The sequence below is a fragment of the Drosophila yakuba genome, chromosome 3L (genome assembly GCF_016746365.2).
Source record: "Drosophila yakuba strain Tai18E2 chromosome 3L, Prin_Dyak_Tai18E2_2.1, whole genome shotgun sequence".
In the NCBI taxonomy this organism is placed as follows: domain Eukaryota; kingdom Metazoa; phylum Arthropoda; class Insecta; order Diptera; family Drosophilidae; genus Drosophila; species Drosophila yakuba.
In genome coordinates, this window is record NC_052529.2 from 18,446,165 (window position 1) to 18,465,345 (window position 19,181).

Below are 19,181 nucleotides of genomic sequence, written 5' to 3' on the forward strand. Positions count from 1 at the left end.
CATTGTTTTAAAACTTGGTACATCAATTTATTGCCGGAAATTTTTGGGGGGAAAACGTTGGAAATATATATTGCCACAAATAAGTTATTTAATAATCTTTTTACTTTACACTTGTTCTTGATTGAAGAGTTAACTTGGATTTTGTATTTGTTTGTTTTGGCATTAAATTCTACAAATTGTATTTTTGATATCGTATGATTTTGAAGGAGGTGCTTACACTAGAATAGATAGCCCAACCAAATAATCTGGGTCATTTCCACTTCATTGTCAGAAAATCTATTCTTGTGCATTCACGTCCTTGATTTTGTATTGGACGTGTTTACAGATTTGTTTTTGGTTTGTTTATGTTCGATACAATGATTAAAATGCATAGCAAATTTAGCTCGGAGCCGTAACTCGGATCACTCCGATCGTCGGGCGGTTCTGACTTTCAGGTGTTGGCAAGATTTCAGTATAGCAAGTCCTCACGCATCCAACATTCACTTAAATTAACTTAATGTGGTCGGTTGTTGTTCCAGGAGCCCTTTACTAAAGTTAACTAATGCTATGTCTATGGTTCTTCAAAAAATGAAATTAAAATATAATGTGTCTCTGGATTGGTAAAATTGTAATGGGATTGCAGTTCATCATTAAATGAGGAGTCGGTTTGTTTGGATTCATATTTAAAATGTTTCACTTTAGAGTTTGTTTCTTTTTTACAACAAAATGTTACAATATTTAATTCTTGGTTTTTTTGCAATTTCAAGCTGTTCTTGTAGTTTGATATTCATTGCTTGCTGGATAAGTTTGATGTTGTTTGTCACTTGGCCCAGACAAATGGCTAAAGAAGTTAAGTTCGTTTTGGTATTTCGAGAAAGAAGAAAGAAGGCATCAAATCAGATGGATAAAAATTATTTTCAACTTCGTTGGGCATTTGTCTAGGGCGGCTGGAAACGGATCTTGAGTGTTTCCAAAAAATAAAAGTTTAAACTATAGGTTTTTAATAAAAATGAAGTATAATCCAAATCCAAATTAGGAGAGAAGTGTTTAAAACAGATTTGCAGCTCATTAAGTAAACATATAAAATAAAAGTTAATATGGCTTTTCAAAAAGCTTTAAAAGTCAGTGGTAAAAGATTTAAAGCAAATGCAAATTTCTTACTGTTTTTGGCTGATACGCTTAAAGAACTACATTCAAATTGTACACGAAAGACCGAGTTACAGGGAACTTCTTTTGATTTTCGGTGCCGTAAACTTATAGGCTCTGATGATACCACCTTGGAGACATTGCTGGTCATTGCTTAGTCTAAAGATAAACGCTAATAGGCAACTGTTTCACACATTGGAGACTACGTTTGATTGAAGGAGGAATTAGTTAACATGCTGACATGCTTACGAATTATAGGAAACTTGGCCTGGCTGAAAACCATCACGAACTCTACGCGCAGTTATCAAAAGACTTAACATTTCTTAAAAGGCTTCTCTCCCCCGTTCTTACGCACTAGTGGCTCACAAAAATATACTTCCGTTTTGCTTTTCGTAAAATTACAAGTCGCTCAAATACATCTACCTTTCATCGTATATATCATACAAACGTCTGATTGAAGACGTTTTAAGCATTCAATTTTAAACTAATTTAAATTCGTTAAATGTTTTGTTTTCTCATGTTTAGCTTCACATTCCCAAGATGTCAGTCAAAAGTTGACAAGACACTTTGCTGCTGAGATATGCCTGATATTGCCCCTGATTGTGGGAAAGTGGGTCTTAATTTTGAACGGTTTGTGTGCGGGGCATTGTTTTGATTGATTAAAATGGTGTTGTGGTTCGCTTATAAAAGTTTTTGTAGTTGCCAGCCGTTTGTTAAGATCACAATTGTGCTAAGAAATACTATATCACAATTTAATTATTTACATTGTTATTATTTGTATTCTTTCTTACACATCTCTCTCTCTCTCTACCTCTCGTCTATCTTTCTTAGGTGGGGGCGGGCAGTAAGTAATACGGCCCGAAAATATTATTGGTTAATCATCTTATTCTCGCCCCGCAGAAGCGTTTGCCCCTGCTGCTAGAAGTCAACTTTGGACTTTGAAATTGAAGCACAATGATCTGTACTCGAGGCGTTTTAAAGCTACGCTTTAGTTAAGTTAGATTTAGTTTGTTGGTTTCTCTAAAAATACGTTCAAACGGCGAGCACTCTGCTCGAAGTAGGCTTGGTTCACTTGGCTCACAATAAACACTTTTTAGCTTACAGGAAGGATTCTAACATAATTATACTCAATCTGTTCGGTCTCATTTCGGTCTTAAAGTCGAACAGCGATTGTAGTGTTATTACAAAATATTACTTTACGTGTGCTGAGCGGAAGACTCTCGTTTATGCTTTTTTTTTTTTGGTATGAAAATCTTGTTCTTTCTCGTATTAAAAATGTCTTATACAATTGATCGCATTCAATTTCGAGTTTAAGTGTGCTTGCAGTTCCCTAACGTAGAATATATGTCTGGAAAAGCTTGATCCCCAGTTCAGAGATCGAGAAACTTTACTTATATACATAGTCTCCAAGGCCTAGGACTAGACATGATTAGTTGTCCATAGTGTTGGTAGTTGTAGTGTTAGTTTTATAACAAATGAACTTGTTAAATGCAATTGGCATGCTTTCATTTACTGGCAAGTCTCCAAAGTTTCTGCTACCCAAAGCGCGAGTTCGAAAACTCCACAGAGCCTCCTAAACTATTTGGTGTTCCCGGTAACCGAGCCTTTTGTGGGGAAATGCATCAATTGAGAATTTTGAAAGGAAGTTTTTGACTGTAAGAAAAGTTTAGCAAAACACATTTGCTATGAAGTTCTTGGTAAAGGAGAAATTCGTCCACGAATTAAAATTTGGCGTAAAGTCAGTTCCTAACTGCTGCTGTTGCTGTTCTAGTTGCAACTGTTGCTGATGATGCTGCTGCGGTTGCTGCGATTGTGCCCGCTTCAGAATCCTCAAATTTGTGCCTGAGGCCATGCGCTGCAGCTTATGCATGTCCTGGGCATCCGGAGCTGATGGTGTCGCATGGTTGGTGGTAGCACTACCTGCTCCAAGGTTAAGCGACACAGAAGCTGGTCGTGGTCGTTGTTGCTGATGCTGCTGTTGTTGTGTTTGCTGCTCCTTATTTGATGTCTTTTGAGCTGCCGCAGCTGCCGATAGCATGGCTATCAAGTCCATGCCCGTGGTGGGCTGGTGCTGTCCCAGGATTTTGACTGGCTGCTGTGGATTGTACTGCTTATCACTCTGCGACTTGGTGCGCAATCGCTGTTGCTGCTGCTGTTGCTTTTGCGCCTTAGCTGCCTTAAGTTGTTGCTGCTTCTCCTTGCGTATTAAATCGAAGGAGCTGACAATCTGCTGAAGATGTTGCGTTTTAAATACGTTATATTATCAAACACTGAGACAACTCACCTTCTCATTGCTTGCCGATTGCTGCGCATCGTTTTGACTTTGGCTATGAAACAGTTGACGCTTCGAGGATACAGTACCGCCTCCGACGGCTCCATTTGACGTCACTGGCGTTGCTATTGTAGTTGGCGTTGCCTGATTGCTGCCCGCAGCCGCATTTTGTTTATTGCGTTTCCCATTGCTATTGCATATGTTCATCGAGTTGATGGCAGCGGTGGCGGAGGCGGGAGCTGTCAATCCCGCTCCCGCTCCCGCTCCAGCGGTTCCCTTGCCATTGAGATTATTTAACTTGACGCCATCCAAGTCGCCCATGGACTTGTGTCTCTGGCGTCGTGATTCATTGCGCACTCCTGCGACGTCCTTCTTGCAGCTCCCGTTCATATTCGTAGGCGAGGCCGCTTTTGGCGATTGCTGGCCAGAGCATTTGCGGCGACGCGGCTCGATTCCGGCCTTCCGATCGTTCACCCACTTCTTCAGGCGCTTTACAAACGGCATAATCATGAAGAAGGAGTTTGAGGTCTTGCCCAACTTGGCCTTTGATATGGCATCGTTCTTGTTCACCGGCAGCGCATCGATGCGGAACCAGTCGCAGCACTTGATCTCGTTGCGGGTGCGGGGCGCGAACTGCGTGTCCATCGGTATGTTGCGCACCACGTACAGCCGCGTGTACTGGTAATTGATGAAAGCCTCGATGTAGTCGTTGGCATCGATGAGGTCCGTGATATCGAACCCGGTCTCCTCATAAACCTAAAAGAGCGCCGAAGATTAATAAAACTATTTTCAATGTCAATAATTATATTTAGGCACTAAAAGAAATTGATTTCTTAAAGAATATAAAAGTAATCTCATTTCATCAATTTGTTTAAAAATGAGTTCACCATTTCTGCCCCATTTATAGGCACACAATAATATTTTCGGAATTCTAATTTGTTCCCGACTTGCCTCTCTTGTTGCACAATGGGCTGGGTCCTCGTTCTCGTTGATCTTGCCCTTGGGGAATCCCCAGGAGTTGCGGGCAAAGTAGGACTGCACTAGCAAGCAGTGATTGTGATCCTCGGACACCAGAATAGCTCCATAAGTGGGCACCGACAGCTTGTAGTTCTTCCACTCGTCCAGGATTTGATCCACGGTGCCAAAATGTTTGTTCAGGAAGGGAATGTGCTGGTGAAATAACAACAATACAATCAATACAACATAAGATCCTACTTTAGACCCGAAACTCACTTGGAACAACTGCATTGCAAACTGCTTGATGCCCACCGATGGCAGCTTTCGCTGCACGCACTTAGGGGTCTCGCCATCCTCTCCAGTTTCGGGGGCACAAAAGAAATCCAAATAGAACCAATGGGCCAGTTCGATTTGGAAACACATTCGTATTAGATTATTGAGCTCCATGTCCGGAACATTGATTATAAATCGACTGGCCAGATCATCAAGTATATCGGACGGAATTTTTGATTTCTCTGGCAATTTATTGCTGGACGCCTTCGTGGTACTTGCTCTGGCTGTTGATGCTCCCGATGTGACAGATGCACCCGCACCCGTTGCCGATGGAGCTGATGTGCCCGCGGCTTCCTCCGAGGATGAGCTGCCGTAGGAGGAGTTCGTAGATGTCGATGAGTGGGTCGATGATATGGATGAGTTGAGGCGTTGCTTCTGTGCGCTGTATTGCTGCTGCTGTTGATGTGGCTGTTGTGCATATTGATGTTGCTGCTGCTGCGTCTGCTTCTTCCTTTCGATGGCAATGGGCGCTGTGGGCGTGGCGGTGAAAACTGCTCCAGTTTTTAGCAATTGGTTTAGTACATCATTCTCGCTCTTAATGTCGAGGTTTCGTCGTGGTTGTGGTTGCTGCTGCTGTTTTTGTTGCTCGTGTTGTTTGCTATCGCTAATGTGGCTGTGGTTGTGGTTATGGTTTTTGATGTGCTGGTTATTGTTATTGTTGATATTTAGCACTTTTTGTAAAGTCAGCGACGCGAGCAGAGCCAGATTGTTGACTTCGAATAGAAAAAGCAAAAATTGGAAGATAAGCACACGACCCCAAGAAACTGATAGTAATAAAAACACCCCGAGGTAATGGAACCACCTTAACAGCTGAAAGATATTTACTTCAGATATATAAATACACATAGGTGCCAGTTATGTATTTTACATTTTACATTTTCAATTACATGTATCTTATTTAGCAGAGGTTATAAAAGTAAATAAATAATCATAGCCCTCTTTATAAACTGTATATGAATTGGTGCCTTTAAGTTAACGAATCTTTGTTAATGCGTAGTAAAGGAAATATGTTTGGTAAACAATGCCATCAAGACAACTACGTTTTATAAATACTGGTTTGGCATTCTATTTATTGAATGTAAACGAAATATTTTATGCATTGTTTTTTCTTGATTAGCAAAACTCTTCTAAACTATCCTAATTTATAGGTATATTTCCTGAAAGAAGTCAACCTCTTTTAATTCCAGGCAGTTTTACCCTTAATGGTAAACACCTTAATTTGATAAGCACCCAATGTAAGACCCCAAAAATAACCCCTTTCGACCATTGGTTGCCATGCTGTCTCGGAAACTGTGGCAAATGCTATTGGAGCACCTTGAGGAACTGCTGAGTAATCACAATCCCCTGGCCAATGATCTACGTACATTTCTGCGCTGCCAATTGCGCAACAACAAACAGCGGGACGAGCGGCAAAACCACTACTATTACTATGCTATTGCCGTCGTACTCCGTTCGCTTGGCCTCTAAAAAACAATTGAAAGCAGAAAAAACACACGGGCAGTTCAGCGACCCCCGTTGAAATGTGTTGCACCATCCACACGCACACTAGTTGGTGTGGGTGACTACTTGTGCAATGTGCACTGGTTGCTACAGTACGACTTCTAGAAGGTGGACAGCAGACAAATAGCTTGTTGAAAGTTGGGAGAAAAAAAATTGAAGATATACTCATGGAAAATTTTACCAATTCTATGTTACTCATGATAGTGCTACTCATACTACTACTACTACAAAAGGTTATTTCCTTCATTGGTTAATAATGAATCTGAATCAAGACCGCCCCGATTTTTACTTTATTTAAAGAATAATAAGAAATGTCCCTTTTCCTTTAGTTTTTAATTAAGTGTTGAGCGTCTTAAAAATATATAATGATTTATGATGTAAACAAATTAGGTATTACGTAAAGAAACAAATATGTGTATTTGGTTTGTAGCCGGTTTAACCCGGAATACGAATTGTGAAGTTAGATAGCTGGCGGACTAGCCCATTTTATTGGAGTAAAACGTTGTCTAGTCGATAAGAAGACATTCTGATTGTCTACTTCGGTTTCGGAAACATGGAAATCATATAATACGGAACGAACGTAAAGATCTTTAACGAGGCAATTAATAAGGACTCTATCGAGTACCTACTGCACCTTATGCTTTAAATTTACATATATTTTCTTATCTATATAGTTATAAATCCACTGGCACTGGGAGAGTACCGCGTATCTTCTATAGACCCGCTTACCGTTATCATCCTGGCTGCTACTGCTGACGCTAGCAGAGGCAGAGACGGCGGCTGAGGCAGAGGCTGTGACGACAGCGACGGCGTTGTTGATCAGTGGTGCGATTTCCATAATATTTATTTCGATATCGGAGCTCCGTTTGTTTATGTAATACACTTTATTGGCTTTAGTTTTTGTGTTTGTCTTTTTCGCAAAATATTTTTGTTTGTTTGTTAATTCACATTCGCGTCTCTCTCTCCCTCTCTCTTTCGGTTCGCCCGTGTGTGTTTGTGTGAGAGCGCAACTGTGTGTGGGTGTACGAATGTGAGTATGTGTGTGTAAGCGTTTTGTCACGTATTTTTACAACGGCGTTGCTTTTGTAGTAAATATGGCTGCCAAGTTTTGAAAATTTCTGCAATCGTCCGCTTTTGTCGCACGAATTTCAATTTCCAATGCAATTTTTGTACTTGTACTCTTTTTATTCCATGGGTTGCATTACATTCTAATGCTCTTGCTATTGTTCTCTCGCTTTTCGCTCCTTTTCCCTCAACATTTTTTGCATTTGCGTTTATTTCTGTTGTTGCTATTGCTGTTGTTTTTGTTGCTGTGTCGCCGCTTTTGTTATTGCTGTAGTCGTTGTGGTTCTTGTTGTTTGTGTTCCACTCCATCCACAAAATAATTGAGTGCGCTCCACTTTGGTGCGAGGGAGACGGAAAATTCTTCGCACGCACACAGTCTCACGTTTTTGCGTTTTCTTTTCTCGCCCAGTTCACGTACTTTCCACTTTCCAATCTCAAATTATTTGCTCGCGGAACTTTTTCGCGATCTGAATTGCCTCTATTTACACGTTGCACTTAAAATTAGTTACTATTTTGCACTATTTTACGGGCTTTTCAACTGCTCAAAACTCGCCTACCTCGGACAGCGTCGCGTATAGAAATAGTGGTGGTGGGATTGAGTGGTGGGATTAAAAATACCAACGTGTTGTTCAGGAAGATACCAAAATATACCGTTCGATTCTGTTGCGACCAGGGATCCAAATGTCTCTGTACAAATTGTGTCTTATGTTTTTTATTATTATTATTCTCTTGTATATTGAGAAACATTTTGAAATGAAACTATTAAAATAATATTATTAATCTCTTTAACCTTTTTAAAATGTTATATTTCATCTAAAAAAGTATGTGTTCATGTTAAAACTAAGATAATCTTAACATCGATATATCAACCATTTCAATAGGCAATCACGTTATTTATTCTCAAAAACATCGATACATTGATAATATTATGCATTTCTCACATCCCTAGCACCATACCAATCGTTTCGTGTTTCGACTTTTCCAGGCCAACTAAAAAACGATTTTTCCGTGGTGAAAAGTGCAATTCGCGCAAGGAAAATCTTCGATGTGGTCCTTTTAAGCCATCAAGATTGCATTTTCGAAATTTTCCGCCTGCAGCTGGCCCTGGACGTGCTTTGTATCCGTGGAGAACAGAGACGCAAAGGTTGGGACACCTACATATACATCGAAATCTAAACCAACATCGGCCGCGTGTGTGTGTGTGTATGTGCGGTTGTGGGTGGACCAGGTTACCTTTCAAATTTAAGGTGTTCCGTGCAGTGGCTGTTGTACAAGCGAATGAATATAGATCGCATGGAAAAAATTGTTTTCAGTTTTGATACGATGTTGGTGAAGATAAGACCACAAGAATTTTATTGAACTGGAGAAAAGTTTATTTTATCCATCAATCGACTCCCTCTGCCAATTTGTTTACCGATAATAGCAGATGTTTTAATTTTAAAACATACCTTGAAGAACTATTCTATTTTAGGAGTTAAAGTCGATTACAAGCAGAAGTTTCGAATTATCAACTTGTCGGTTAAAGTTTTTAGGTTAAAGTTCATATATATCCATATTTATTTTCATATCTCGTATACGAATTGTAGTTTTTAAAACTTGTATGCTTCAAGTATGTTTTAAACTTTTATTGTTCCTTTAGCTGAAAGGTGCGTGTTACACAGCATGTCTGTGTGTGGGTGGGTTCGCAAAGGGGGTGAAGAAAAAAGGAAAATAAATCAGAATTTTCACATCCAGGGCCCAGAATATGACTTTATTTTTATCAAAACTGTACAATTACTTAATCGGTTAGGACTAAAAAATCGGAAAAGCAGCTTTAAGAAGATGTTAACAAATTAATTAAATGACTTAAGTAATATTAGTTACTTTCAGAAAAATCGAGCTCATTGCCGCCCTTCTAACCTACACACGAATTTTTTTTACTTCGACACAAACACTGATCACTAACTATCATTTCTACCCACAGATAGACGCCGTGTGGGGTTGGGTTGCTTCCGGCCCGCTGCGCTTAGCAGCGAACAGAATGGGCGACCTGCCGGGCTCGGGCTCCACCGCTCAACCACGGGATGCTGGTAAGGATTTGAAAGGAGCTTGGTTTGGAATTTGGGAAAGAGCAAGCCAGGAGAAACTTGTGTGCCTCATTTGCCATTAGTAAAATACTTAAATGCTTCATATTTGTTCATGAAGCAATAATCTTTCAGCTTAACAATAACTTAAGAAGGCGTTTTCCTCATAACAAAGTATTTTACCTTAGTCAGAACTCAAATTAATCGTTTCCTTTACGTTTATTTGTATTATTAAAAACATATGGTATTTTCTAACCCAAAATCACATCATTTGCCAACAGCTGTCACCGGTACAGGTGGTAATTCCACGGCTGGTGGCGGCTCCTCCGTTGGATCCACGGCAGTGGACCGACCTCCGTCGCCCGCCCGCCTCTCTCACACGTCCGAGAAACATCCGAAGGTCACGCTCACGGAACTAAATATGCTACGGCGCCATCGGGAGCTCTGCGACGTGGTGCTCAACGTGGGCGGACGGAAGATCTTTGCCCACCGGGTCATCCTGTCCGCCTGCAGCTCATATTTCTGTGCCATGTTCACTGGCGAACTGGAGGAATCGCGCCAGACTGAGGTCACCATACGCGACATCGATGAGAATGCCATGGAGCTGCTCATCGACTTTTGTTACACCGCCCACATCATCGTCGAGGAGTCGAATGTCCAGACCCTCCTTCCCGCCGCCTGCCTGCTTCAACTGGTTGAGATTCAGGACATCTGCTGCGAGTTCCTCAAACGGCAGTTGGATCCCACCAACTGCCTGGGCATCCGCGCCTTTGCCGACACACACTCCTGCCGAGAACTTCTTCGGATCGCGGACAAATTTACGCAGCACAACTTCCAGGAGGTGATGGAGAGCGAGGAGTTCCTACTCCTCCCAGTCGGCCAGCTGGTAGACATTATTTGCAGCGATGAGCTGAACGTGCGCTCCGAGGAGCAGGTCTTCAACGCGGTCATGTCGTGGCTCAAGTACAATGTCGCCGAGCGGCGTCAACATCTGGCACAGGTGAGCTACTGCAAGCTGTTTTTGTTTATGAATACTACCATTAAAATACGGTTATTACTTTCGAAAACCAAAAGAATTCAATTTTTATGTCTTGTAACTAGTAAATAACTCATATTTCCTACTATTTCCAGGTGCTCCAACACGTCCGTCTGCCTCTACTCTCTCCAAAGTTCCTGGTTGGCACGGTGGGCTCCGATCTCCTGGTGCGCAGCGACGAGGCCTGCCGGGATTTGGTGGATGAGGCCAAGAACTATCTGTTGCTTCCGCAGGAGCGACCGCTGATGCAGGGTCCTCGCACTAGACCACGCAAACCAACTCGACGAGGAGAAGTCCTGTTCGCTGTGGGCGGATGGTGTTCCGGCGATGCCATAGCCTCCGTTGAGCGTTTCGATCCCCAGACCAACGACTGGAAAATGGTCGCTCCTATGAGCAAACGACGCTGCGGAGTTGGCGTGGCTGTGTTGAATGATCTACTCTACGCCGTGGGCGGTCACGATGGCCAGAGCTATCTGAACAGCATAGAGCGGTACGATCCACAAACGAACCAGTGGTCCTGTGACGTGGCACCCACCACTTCCTGCCGAACCAGCGTGGGTGTGGCTGTGCTCGATGGCTTTTTGTACGCGGTGGGCGGCCAGGATGGCGTTCAGTGTTTGAACCACGTGGAGCGGTACGATCCGAAGGAAAACAAATGGTCCAAAGTGGCTCCAATGACAACTAGGCGGCTGGGAGTGGCGGTAGCCGTGCTTGGAGGATTTCTCTACGCAATTGGCGGTTCTGATGGACAGTGCCCGTTGAACACCGTGGAGCGATATGATCCCAGGTATACCATATGTATATATTGCAATTTCAATTAATATACTATAAAGCTATTATTTCCAAAAATCATGTAAAAACTTTTATACAACTAAATTTACAGGCACTAGTAACAAATGACCTTTTGTGCAGTGCACTTGAACGTAGTATCGTGATTGATTTACATTGCTCTGATTTAATCATTACAGACACAACAAATGGGTAGCCGTCAGCCCGATGTCCACGCGACGCAAGCACTTGGGCTGTGCTGTGTTCAACAACTACATTTACGCCGTCGGCGGGCGAGACGATTGCATGGAGCTCTCGTCCGCCGAGCGCTATAATCCACTGACCAATACTTGGAGCCCAATCGTGGCCATGACCTCCCGCCGCAGTGGGGTGAGTTTTTCATACCTTTCTTCAGCTACTATTCGCTGAATTAAATGAAATGGTGTCATTTTAGGTTGGCCTGGCCGTCGTTAATGGACAGCTGTATGCTGTGGGCGGCTTTGATGGTTCCGCCTATTTAAAAACCATCGAGGTCTACGACCCAGAGACGAACCAGTGGCGTTTGTGCGGCTGCATGAACTACCGCCGACTGGGCGGCGGCGTGGGCGTGATGCGAGCCCCTCAGACTGAGAATTATATGTGGTGCGAAAATAGTTTTAAGCAACCAAATTCCTGAAACTAACTCATCTCCTATCCCTTCCATTGCTGATGAAATGTTGTCTTGTCTCTCTTTTCCCCCGAAAACATGCTAACAAATTCAGGATCCGGAAAGATTCTGTTGTCTGATGGGAACAGCAGCCGACGACGTTGCCCTCGCAAACGTTGCCGCCGCCGCACTTCTACTAACAATATCCGCAATCGAAGCCAAATCTAATCGACTAAACAAAACACCTTTCCCCCCATTGTCTAGCAGTATAATCGCTTTGTATTAATTGTTAATTGTTTATTTGGTAGAGCCTAAAGCGCATGTCTGTTAGACTTTTTCAGAGTAGTATTAGAGTTAGCATTGCCCTTCTCCCCCGTTCACCTGCAACCACTCATCCCCATCACTCTGTGCGTAATTATATATAATTTTACTGTATGTTAAGCAAGTATATTTTATAAATAACTTAATATCTAAATGTTGCTGGTGGTATTTCATGGAAATCGCTAGCTCATAACCATGCCTTCTTTCGAAAAAACAACACAGAATCAAATATTAACTTAGAAACGAATTCGATTAATTGTAAATCTTAAAACGATGAGCTCTAAAGTCAAGTAACAAATTGGTATTAAAATAATTTAGTATTAAGGAGTGAATTCAAAAAAGTTTGTCCGAAATTAAACATCACAATGGTGCAATATTTCGATCGACCAACTTAACGCTGTTGTTTAGTCAAGTACACTTTAAATCATTGCAATCATCTTCAATAATACCACGACTATATGAAGTGAACCGAATAATTGCAATTTTGAATGGATGAATTGAATGTTCAGCCTGTCAAGCTTAAAAAACCATTAAGATAATCACACACACAATGAAGAAGTTAGACCTAGCCCAAATGAATTCAATAGTAACAATTAACAATTACACAGCCGTAAGATCAACTTTAAGCGAATACATTTAAATATTGTTACTCCTAGATCGTAAACCGGTAAGAGTTTTCGGCCGAAATCAGGTCAAGTTTTGAGATGAATTATTGTTAAACCAAGTTTGACCATCGAGCTGAAAGAACCAACTCGAATTAATTGCTTAGATAAGAGAGTTGAAACACAACCAGACTCTCAATAACAACACATTTTGTTTGTTGCCTTTTACACCAACACTTTTAAACAATTATTTATTCAAAATTATTATTTATTACACGCTTTTGTATCTCATTTAGTTTATTTTAGGGTGCACATTTGTCATTACTTTATACACTGTTGTTAAATCGAGCAAAAGGAAATTATCTTTGCTTCCAAATGATGAATAAGAATAGCATTTATAAAAAAACCAAGCCTATTTATATTATAGCCCTAAGTCAATGGTCAACACAAGTAATCGCATACCACACACTATGCGTAGTTAAGCAGTGACTCTTTATAGTTGTATTAAATGGAAAAAAGTGCTTAACGCAAATAATAGAAGTGTTTACCTAAGAAATGATCGTAAACCCGTGCTATGTATAAGAATATATAATAAAATATATCAAAACTAAGATACCATTATGTTTTATTGAAAGCGAGGAAAGAAGGGCTGTTAAAGACTTTAAAAATGGCTACGATATTCAAAGCCCAATTGATAATAAATGTACAAAATTATTATTTTGTACTCTCTAATAAGTTAAGGTCTTATATTCTATAATTTATAAATTGTGGATGCATATTTAATGTACAATTTTGTACAAAAAGGTACTCTAACCCGGTACAAAGTAATGGAATCCCGTACAGCAACCAGAACCTCGTACTCAGGAACAATATCGTACGCTGTACAATAGTTACGATATTGTATCCCGTACCGATACCGGTACACAGGCCCGATAGATTCGTTTTTTAAATACGTGTAATGGCATACGTAAAGGCATAGTAATAAAATTCGTGCTATTTATAAACCCTGTTTTTATACTTTTTTAATCTTATGAAAATTACAGAATGACGGCTTCTTGAACATTTCGATATACAGCGCCGTCCAGTGTGAACGCTTCGCGATGTGAAAACTCAGCAATCGATAAGTCTAATTGTGTATTCGATTAGCGTGGGCTGAACAGCTGTTTATTCTGGCGCTCTTTCATACCTTTCTCTGAAATAAATTTGTATTTCTGGCCGTAAAATATGTCCCAAGTCCCGGGCTTGGCCGGCGGAAATGAGCAACAGAGGCGGAAGATTCTGAGCGGCGGCGAGTATAATCGCATCTGCCAGTTCATCAACGGCTTCCACGGATTGGCCATCGACTGCGAGTTCGAGTTGAGGAATCGTTTCTTCAGGGACGTGGAACCAATGGCTTTGACATGCATCCTGCAATCGGAGCTCTTTAACAGGGCGCGTGGGCACCACTGGAAGCAGGACCAGCGAGGAAAGAAGCTCCTCAAAGTGTAAGACCACAAATTCGTGTTGTTTCCTGAGACCGCGGCCAATAATAATCCAAATTGTTTGGGTTCAGCTACGAGGAGCAGAAAAACTTGTACGACAATGCCCTCCTGATCCGAATGGCTTGTGTCGAGGCACTGAATCCGGTGGCTCTCTGCAGGATGTTGCTGCAGGAGAAGTACAAGGCGCGGCATCGATCGCACATCTCCCAGCTTCTTAGGCATCCGCATCTCATCGACGATCCGCGGCTGGCGGCCAATGTGCAGCAGTGCATAATCAGCGACAATCAAGAGGGATCCATTACGGACCTGCGACGACGCATCATGGGCGAGGAGTACGAACTTAAGCTTAAGAATCTGGCTAAGGAGGCGGGTATCCATTTCTACGACGAGCAGGATTTGCGACGAATGGGATATGACAAGACGCCGGACATCAAGATGATACTGCCGTTCCTTTACAGGGGCTCTGTGATCAACTGGATCGAAAGCAAGGCCAATTTCGGGGACACCAAGGCACATAAATTCAACATCCAACAGCAGCTGCAAAGCTACTGCAATCGGTAATATGGAATAATACTTCCTATAACTTTTCTCATTATATATATTGTTTTTAGTTTTGGGCCTGGAATCATAATCTACTGGTTTGGGTACCACGAGGAAACGCCCTCGCTGCCGGATAACAACATTGGTATTACAGTACTTGCTGATTTTCCGGCAAAAGAAGATTTAGTTTTCATGCAACTAGCGCAAGAAGAATTCCCCGCTGAGACTCTGGCAACAAAAGAGGACAGCAGTACCGGGAATCAACTTCTAGGAGAACCTTTTGTAGCTGAATATCCAACCAAAGAACTGAAAAAACTTTCCTAAAACTGAATATTCTGGGGAATAACTAGTTTCGGAATATTAGATATTTTTAACTATTGAACGATATGTGCTTGTTAAAACAATGTACATAGAATCCCTACACTTTAATCAGGTAGTTGCCAAATGTTAAGTAGCATTGAAACAATCAAATCTATAGTTTAGAACACTAATCTCGCACCATGCGAATATTTACATAAAGACAGGAATGCTTTGCATTTACACACTAACCGTAAGATAAGACAATGCTTCTGCAGCAGTAACATTTCTCTTTAAATTTAACAATTATGTCGTTTTTATTGTATTTATAAATTCTCATTTACATGATGTTTTCAATGGTTTATAGTACAAAAAGATTTATTTTATTTCTGGCATAAATCGTATACAAAACTACGAAATCGTTAGCATCGTTATTTATAAACCAAATCAAAAACGGAGCACACGTAATTATTGTTACTCAACTTGCTCGTTGCCTTTCAGGGAAAATAAAAATCAAAACAAACATATTTATTTTACTATGTGGAAATTTGCTTTGTATTGTGGTAGCCATGGGTTATTTTCAAAGTATAAACCAAAAGTCAGCAGTGTGTATATAAAAAATTCAGCTGGGCCCTTTGCTTTGGAAACTATGTTCTAATTTTATGCGCCCCTGGCATCGGCTTAAATGCTGATTTTGTATTTGGGCTGATGTAAAATTATTGTTGCAAAAGTTTCGTACTGGTAGGAAATTCGTCGATTTCGATCAGCTTGATATATTTATATATGCACCCAGCCTCATCGGTCATCAGACCTCCTTCAGCTCCTCTGGCATGTCGTTCTTGGGATGCTTGTTCTCGAAATGTTGCTTATATGTCTTAGGATCCGGCATTTGCGACTGAAATGGAAAGGAAGCTCGATTAGGTTTACCATAAAGCACAAAGTACGAGGAATTTATATTTCCTATTAGTTTAGGTAGAAAAGATACATATATTTACATACACCTGAACAAATCTTAACGATATGTTCTTTATAATAATAATTTTGTTTTTTGAATTAAACATTCAGTCGTTATTAATATGTATACTGTGCTCAAATAAAAATAATTTCTAAATATTCATATTTTCGAACCCTTTCAGAAACCTTTTTGATTTCACTAATCGTATTCAGGTGTCCAACGATAATAGCAATAGAATAATAGTACACAAAATTTTGAAGTATTTCAAAGTATTAAAGAAATACATCAGATACCTAAACATGGGTTTCAAAATCTCGTCATTAAAGTAAACGAGTTCGAAGGCAATTTTTCTAGCTGTGTCAAAACTGCTTCACTAACCAACCCACTGCTGATGTTGATTAGGCGGGGTTTCACTGTAGCTGGCTCACCTTGCAAACGGCGCACACATAGACAAGTGCCTTCTGAGCCGCCTTTTTCTGATCGTTGGCACTGTGTCCTTGCTGCTTCTTCAGTTTGGCCTGTTTCTCGGAGGCCTTCGCCTGCGACTGGATCTTCTGGTGTCCACGTGCCATTTCTTTCTGTTTGAATAGAAATGGAAGAGTAAGTATATGTATATCGTCTTTGGGCTTCACGAGATTCGCAACAAAGGAGGCAGAAGCGCAGTCACTTTCACTTTCTCCCACACATCTGAATGGGCCACTCTTGGGGTCACCAAACGGGAAGTTCACTTTCCGGTCCGCATATTCTAGTTAAGACACCGATTATTTATGTTGTGAAAAATCTGACACGACACTGTACTGGAACAACAACAAATCACCCCCACAAGTGAAAATTGCGACCACGTTCTGCGCTCTTTTGCGAACCCATCCCAACTTACCTAATTAACCCGCTTAAAATTGGTTGCCTGTATTAAATGCAGGTGATGCAGCCTTTGGAGTTAAGTAAAATTCGTTGTTAATAACCTGTTTTGATTTGATACCCGAAATTATTGGCGATTAACCGTAGATTTTTATCAATTTGTCGGGTTTTGTTTCGCTGCCAGGGTTGAGTGGGACCAGAGCTAAACTATATCCAAAATGTTAAGGCATATATATCTGTGGGTTCGTGTCTTTGATTTACATCTACCCTGACTTAAGCCACTTAACGGTACTCGTAATGAATAATGCTTTTTCTTATTATTTGTAGTTTTTAAACCATTCAACAATATTTTTTTTGGTAATGAATATGTTGGTATAATACATAGAATATATGGTAATGGATATGTTCGAATTTTTAAAATATAAATAATCAATTTACCAATACAACAAACATAACATTGTTATTATCTAAGACTGCAAGTATAATTGCACAGGATGAATTAGAATAAAATATCATACAAAGCATAAAAAGTAATAGTTTTAACATTTTTATTTATAAATTGTCATTTACATAATTTAGTTATAGTACAAAAAGATTTATTTTCTTTCATTTCTGGCATAATTCGTATAAAACTTTTACGTGTAAACCAAATCCAAAACGGAGCTCAGAGTATTTATTATGGTGTCCTAGATATCTTCCCGTCATGTTGACAGGAATTAAACAATTTCTATTCATTTTGTATGGTAGGTAGGTGTCTTTGTATTGGGTCAGCCACACATCGAACATTCGCATACTGTGTTAATTTCAATGTATAAAACAAAACCAAAAAGCAGCAGTGTGTATACGAAAGAACTGGCATATATTATTATTACGGCTATTATCCATCCTCTTGGCTTCGGCTTGATTGTGGCTTTCTTCTTCGGGCTGTTGCTAATTTATTGTTGCAAATGTTTCGTACTGGTAGGCAACTCGTCCATCTCGTTCAGCTTTAAGTAAAATGGTCATCAGACATCCTTCAGCTCCTCGGGCATGTCGTTCTTGGGATGCTTGTTCTCGAAGTGCTGCTTGTAAGTCTTGGGATCTGGCATTTGCGACTGAAATGGAAAGGAAAAGCGATTAGATTTGGGTTTAAATTGTTATCTATAGAAAGGAAGGTGAGCCGGAAATATATAATCGTAAGGAAGGGTGATAGCATATCAATGTGTTATCATTTAAAGTAACTAATATATCAGCAGTGTTTGGTCATAATATAATTTAAGACGACGTTGGACCAACATATTGTTTTTAACTAGCAAATTAAATTAATTTTACAAAATGTTATAGTAGTTATTTTTATACGGTTGAAATTGGATACAATTTTATGCGGAATATAAATGGACAATATTCTGTGATATATATATTGATCATTTTTATATACTAATAACAAACATGGATAAAAACCGAAACTAGCGTCGCAACAATATTACAGGGTAACGATTCCAGATAGTTTTAAACATTATAGACATTAAGTGTTTTGTGCAATTTTTTGTTTTAAGTGCCGTATTGCACACTTTTTCGAATTGCATTAAATGGGATTACCCATTTTCTCTACTCTAGTTTGTTTGTTCTACAGAGGCTCCACTGTAGTTGGCTCACCTTGCAAACGGCGCACACATAGACAAGTGCCTTCTGAGCCGCCTTTTTCTGATCGTTGGCACTGTGTCCTTGCTGCTTCTTCAGTTTGGCCTGTTTCTCGGAGGCCTTCGCCTGCGACTGGATCTTCTGGTGTCCACGTGCCATTGCTTGCTGCTCAAATGCAAATAGAAGGGTTAGTTCAAGTGGATTGCCAAAAGGTCATTAATCATCTGTGGCCCAAACGGGATTTGCAACAAAGGCGGCAGAAGCGCAGTAGCTTTCACTTTTTATCCCCCACGCATTTAAAACTAACATCAGGAGTTTCCAGTTACAAGAGTGGATTTTCCGCGATCTGTGTAGCTCTATCGATAAGATATTTATAATATTTTGATCAAATCTGTTGCGTTACTGTACTGCAACAACAAAACACCCCCGCAAGTGAAAATGTGGACTGCGACCACGTTCTGCGCTTCTTTGCGAACCGATTTTTACTTACCTAATTAACCCGAGTAAATTTGGTTGGCTGTTCTAAATGCAGGAGATGCAGCCTCGAATTTAAGTAAGACTGGTTGTAAAGTAAATTGTTTTGCTACCCGAAATTATTGACAATTTGTCTTAAAATACTATTAATTTGATGGGTTTTGTTTTCTGCCTGGATTGAATGGGACCAGAGTTCAAGTATATCCAAAATGTTCCTCCAGCAACATATGTGGGTTCGAGTCTTTGATTGACATTTACCCTGACTCAA

General features: G+C 40.5%; 5 protein-coding genes across 8 annotated transcripts; 2 read left to right on the forward strand and 3 right to left on the reverse strand.

Moving 5' to 3' along the window:
• Positions 1-5: 5 nt before the first annotated feature.
• Positions 6-7,849, reverse strand: LOC6539613. 2 transcript variants are annotated; one of them, XM_002086464.4, is made up of 5 exons: positions 6,917-7,849; positions 4,631-5,400; positions 4,349-4,567; positions 3,410-4,153; positions 6-3,352 (listed from the first exon to the last, which is right to left on the reverse strand). In XM_002086464.4, exons 1-5 carry the CDS (start codon positions 7,023-7,025, stop codon positions 2,792-2,794), a joined length of 2,403 nt encoding a protein of 800 aa, XP_002086500.2. In that variant the 5' UTR covers positions 7,026-7,849; the 3' UTR covers positions 6-2,791. The 2 variants fall into 2 exon arrangements, with proteins under 2 accessions (XP_002086500.2, XP_015045072.2); XM_015189586.3 differs by having other exon boundaries at positions 6-3,355.
• Positions 7,850-8,186: 337 nt separating this feature from the next.
• Positions 8,187-13,299, forward strand: LOC6534549 (kelch-like protein diablo). 2 transcript variants are annotated; one of them, XM_002095190.4, is made up of 7 exons: positions 8,187-8,396; positions 9,216-9,321; positions 9,597-10,315; positions 10,447-11,138; positions 11,320-11,509; positions 11,574-11,761; positions 11,881-13,299. In XM_002095190.4, exons 2-7 carry the CDS (start codon positions 9,273-9,275, stop codon positions 11,903-11,905), a joined length of 1,863 nt encoding a protein of 620 aa, XP_002095226.2. In that variant the 5' UTR covers positions 8,187-8,396; positions 9,216-9,272; the 3' UTR covers positions 11,906-13,299. The 2 variants fall into 2 exon arrangements, with proteins under 2 accessions (XP_002095226.2, XP_015050681.1); XM_015195195.2 differs by having other exon boundaries at positions 11,574-13,299.
• A 529-nt stretch (positions 13,300-13,828) lies between these two features.
• Positions 13,829-15,426, forward strand: LOC6534550 (CDAN1-interacting nuclease 1). The gene is made up of 3 exons (XM_002095191.4): positions 13,829-14,172; positions 14,241-14,726; positions 14,781-15,426. The coding sequence occupies exons 1-3, from the start codon at positions 13,913-13,915 to the stop codon at positions 15,031-15,033; spliced, it is 999 nt and encodes a 332-aa protein (XP_002095227.2). The 5' UTR covers positions 13,829-13,912; the 3' UTR covers positions 15,034-15,426.
• A 107-nt stretch (positions 15,427-15,533) lies between these two features.
• LOC6534551 (zinc finger protein 706) lies at positions 15,534-17,022 on the reverse strand. 2 transcript variants are annotated; one of them, XM_015195196.3, is made up of 3 exons: positions 16,839-17,022; positions 16,390-16,542; positions 15,534-15,901 (listed from the first exon to the last, which is right to left on the reverse strand). In XM_015195196.3, the coding sequence occupies exons 2-3, from the start codon at positions 16,531-16,533 to the stop codon at positions 15,812-15,814; spliced, it is 234 nt and encodes a 77-aa protein (XP_015050682.1). In that variant the 5' UTR covers positions 16,534-16,542; positions 16,839-17,022; the 3' UTR covers positions 15,534-15,811. The 2 variants fall into 2 exon arrangements, with proteins under 2 accessions (XP_015050682.1, XP_002095228.1); XM_002095192.4 differs by having other exon boundaries at positions 16,390-16,539; positions 16,839-17,020.
• Positions 17,023-17,452: 430 nt separating this feature from the next.
• Positions 17,453-19,098, reverse strand: LOC6534552 (zinc finger protein 706). Its single transcript, XM_002095193.4, has 3 exons — positions 18,930-19,098; positions 18,455-18,604; positions 17,453-17,913 (listed from the first exon to the last, which is right to left on the reverse strand). Exons 2-3 carry the CDS (start codon positions 18,596-18,598, stop codon positions 17,824-17,826), a joined length of 234 nt encoding a protein of 77 aa, XP_002095229.1. The 5' UTR covers positions 18,599-18,604; positions 18,930-19,098; the 3' UTR covers positions 17,453-17,823.
• Positions 19,099-19,181: the final 83 nt, after the last annotated feature.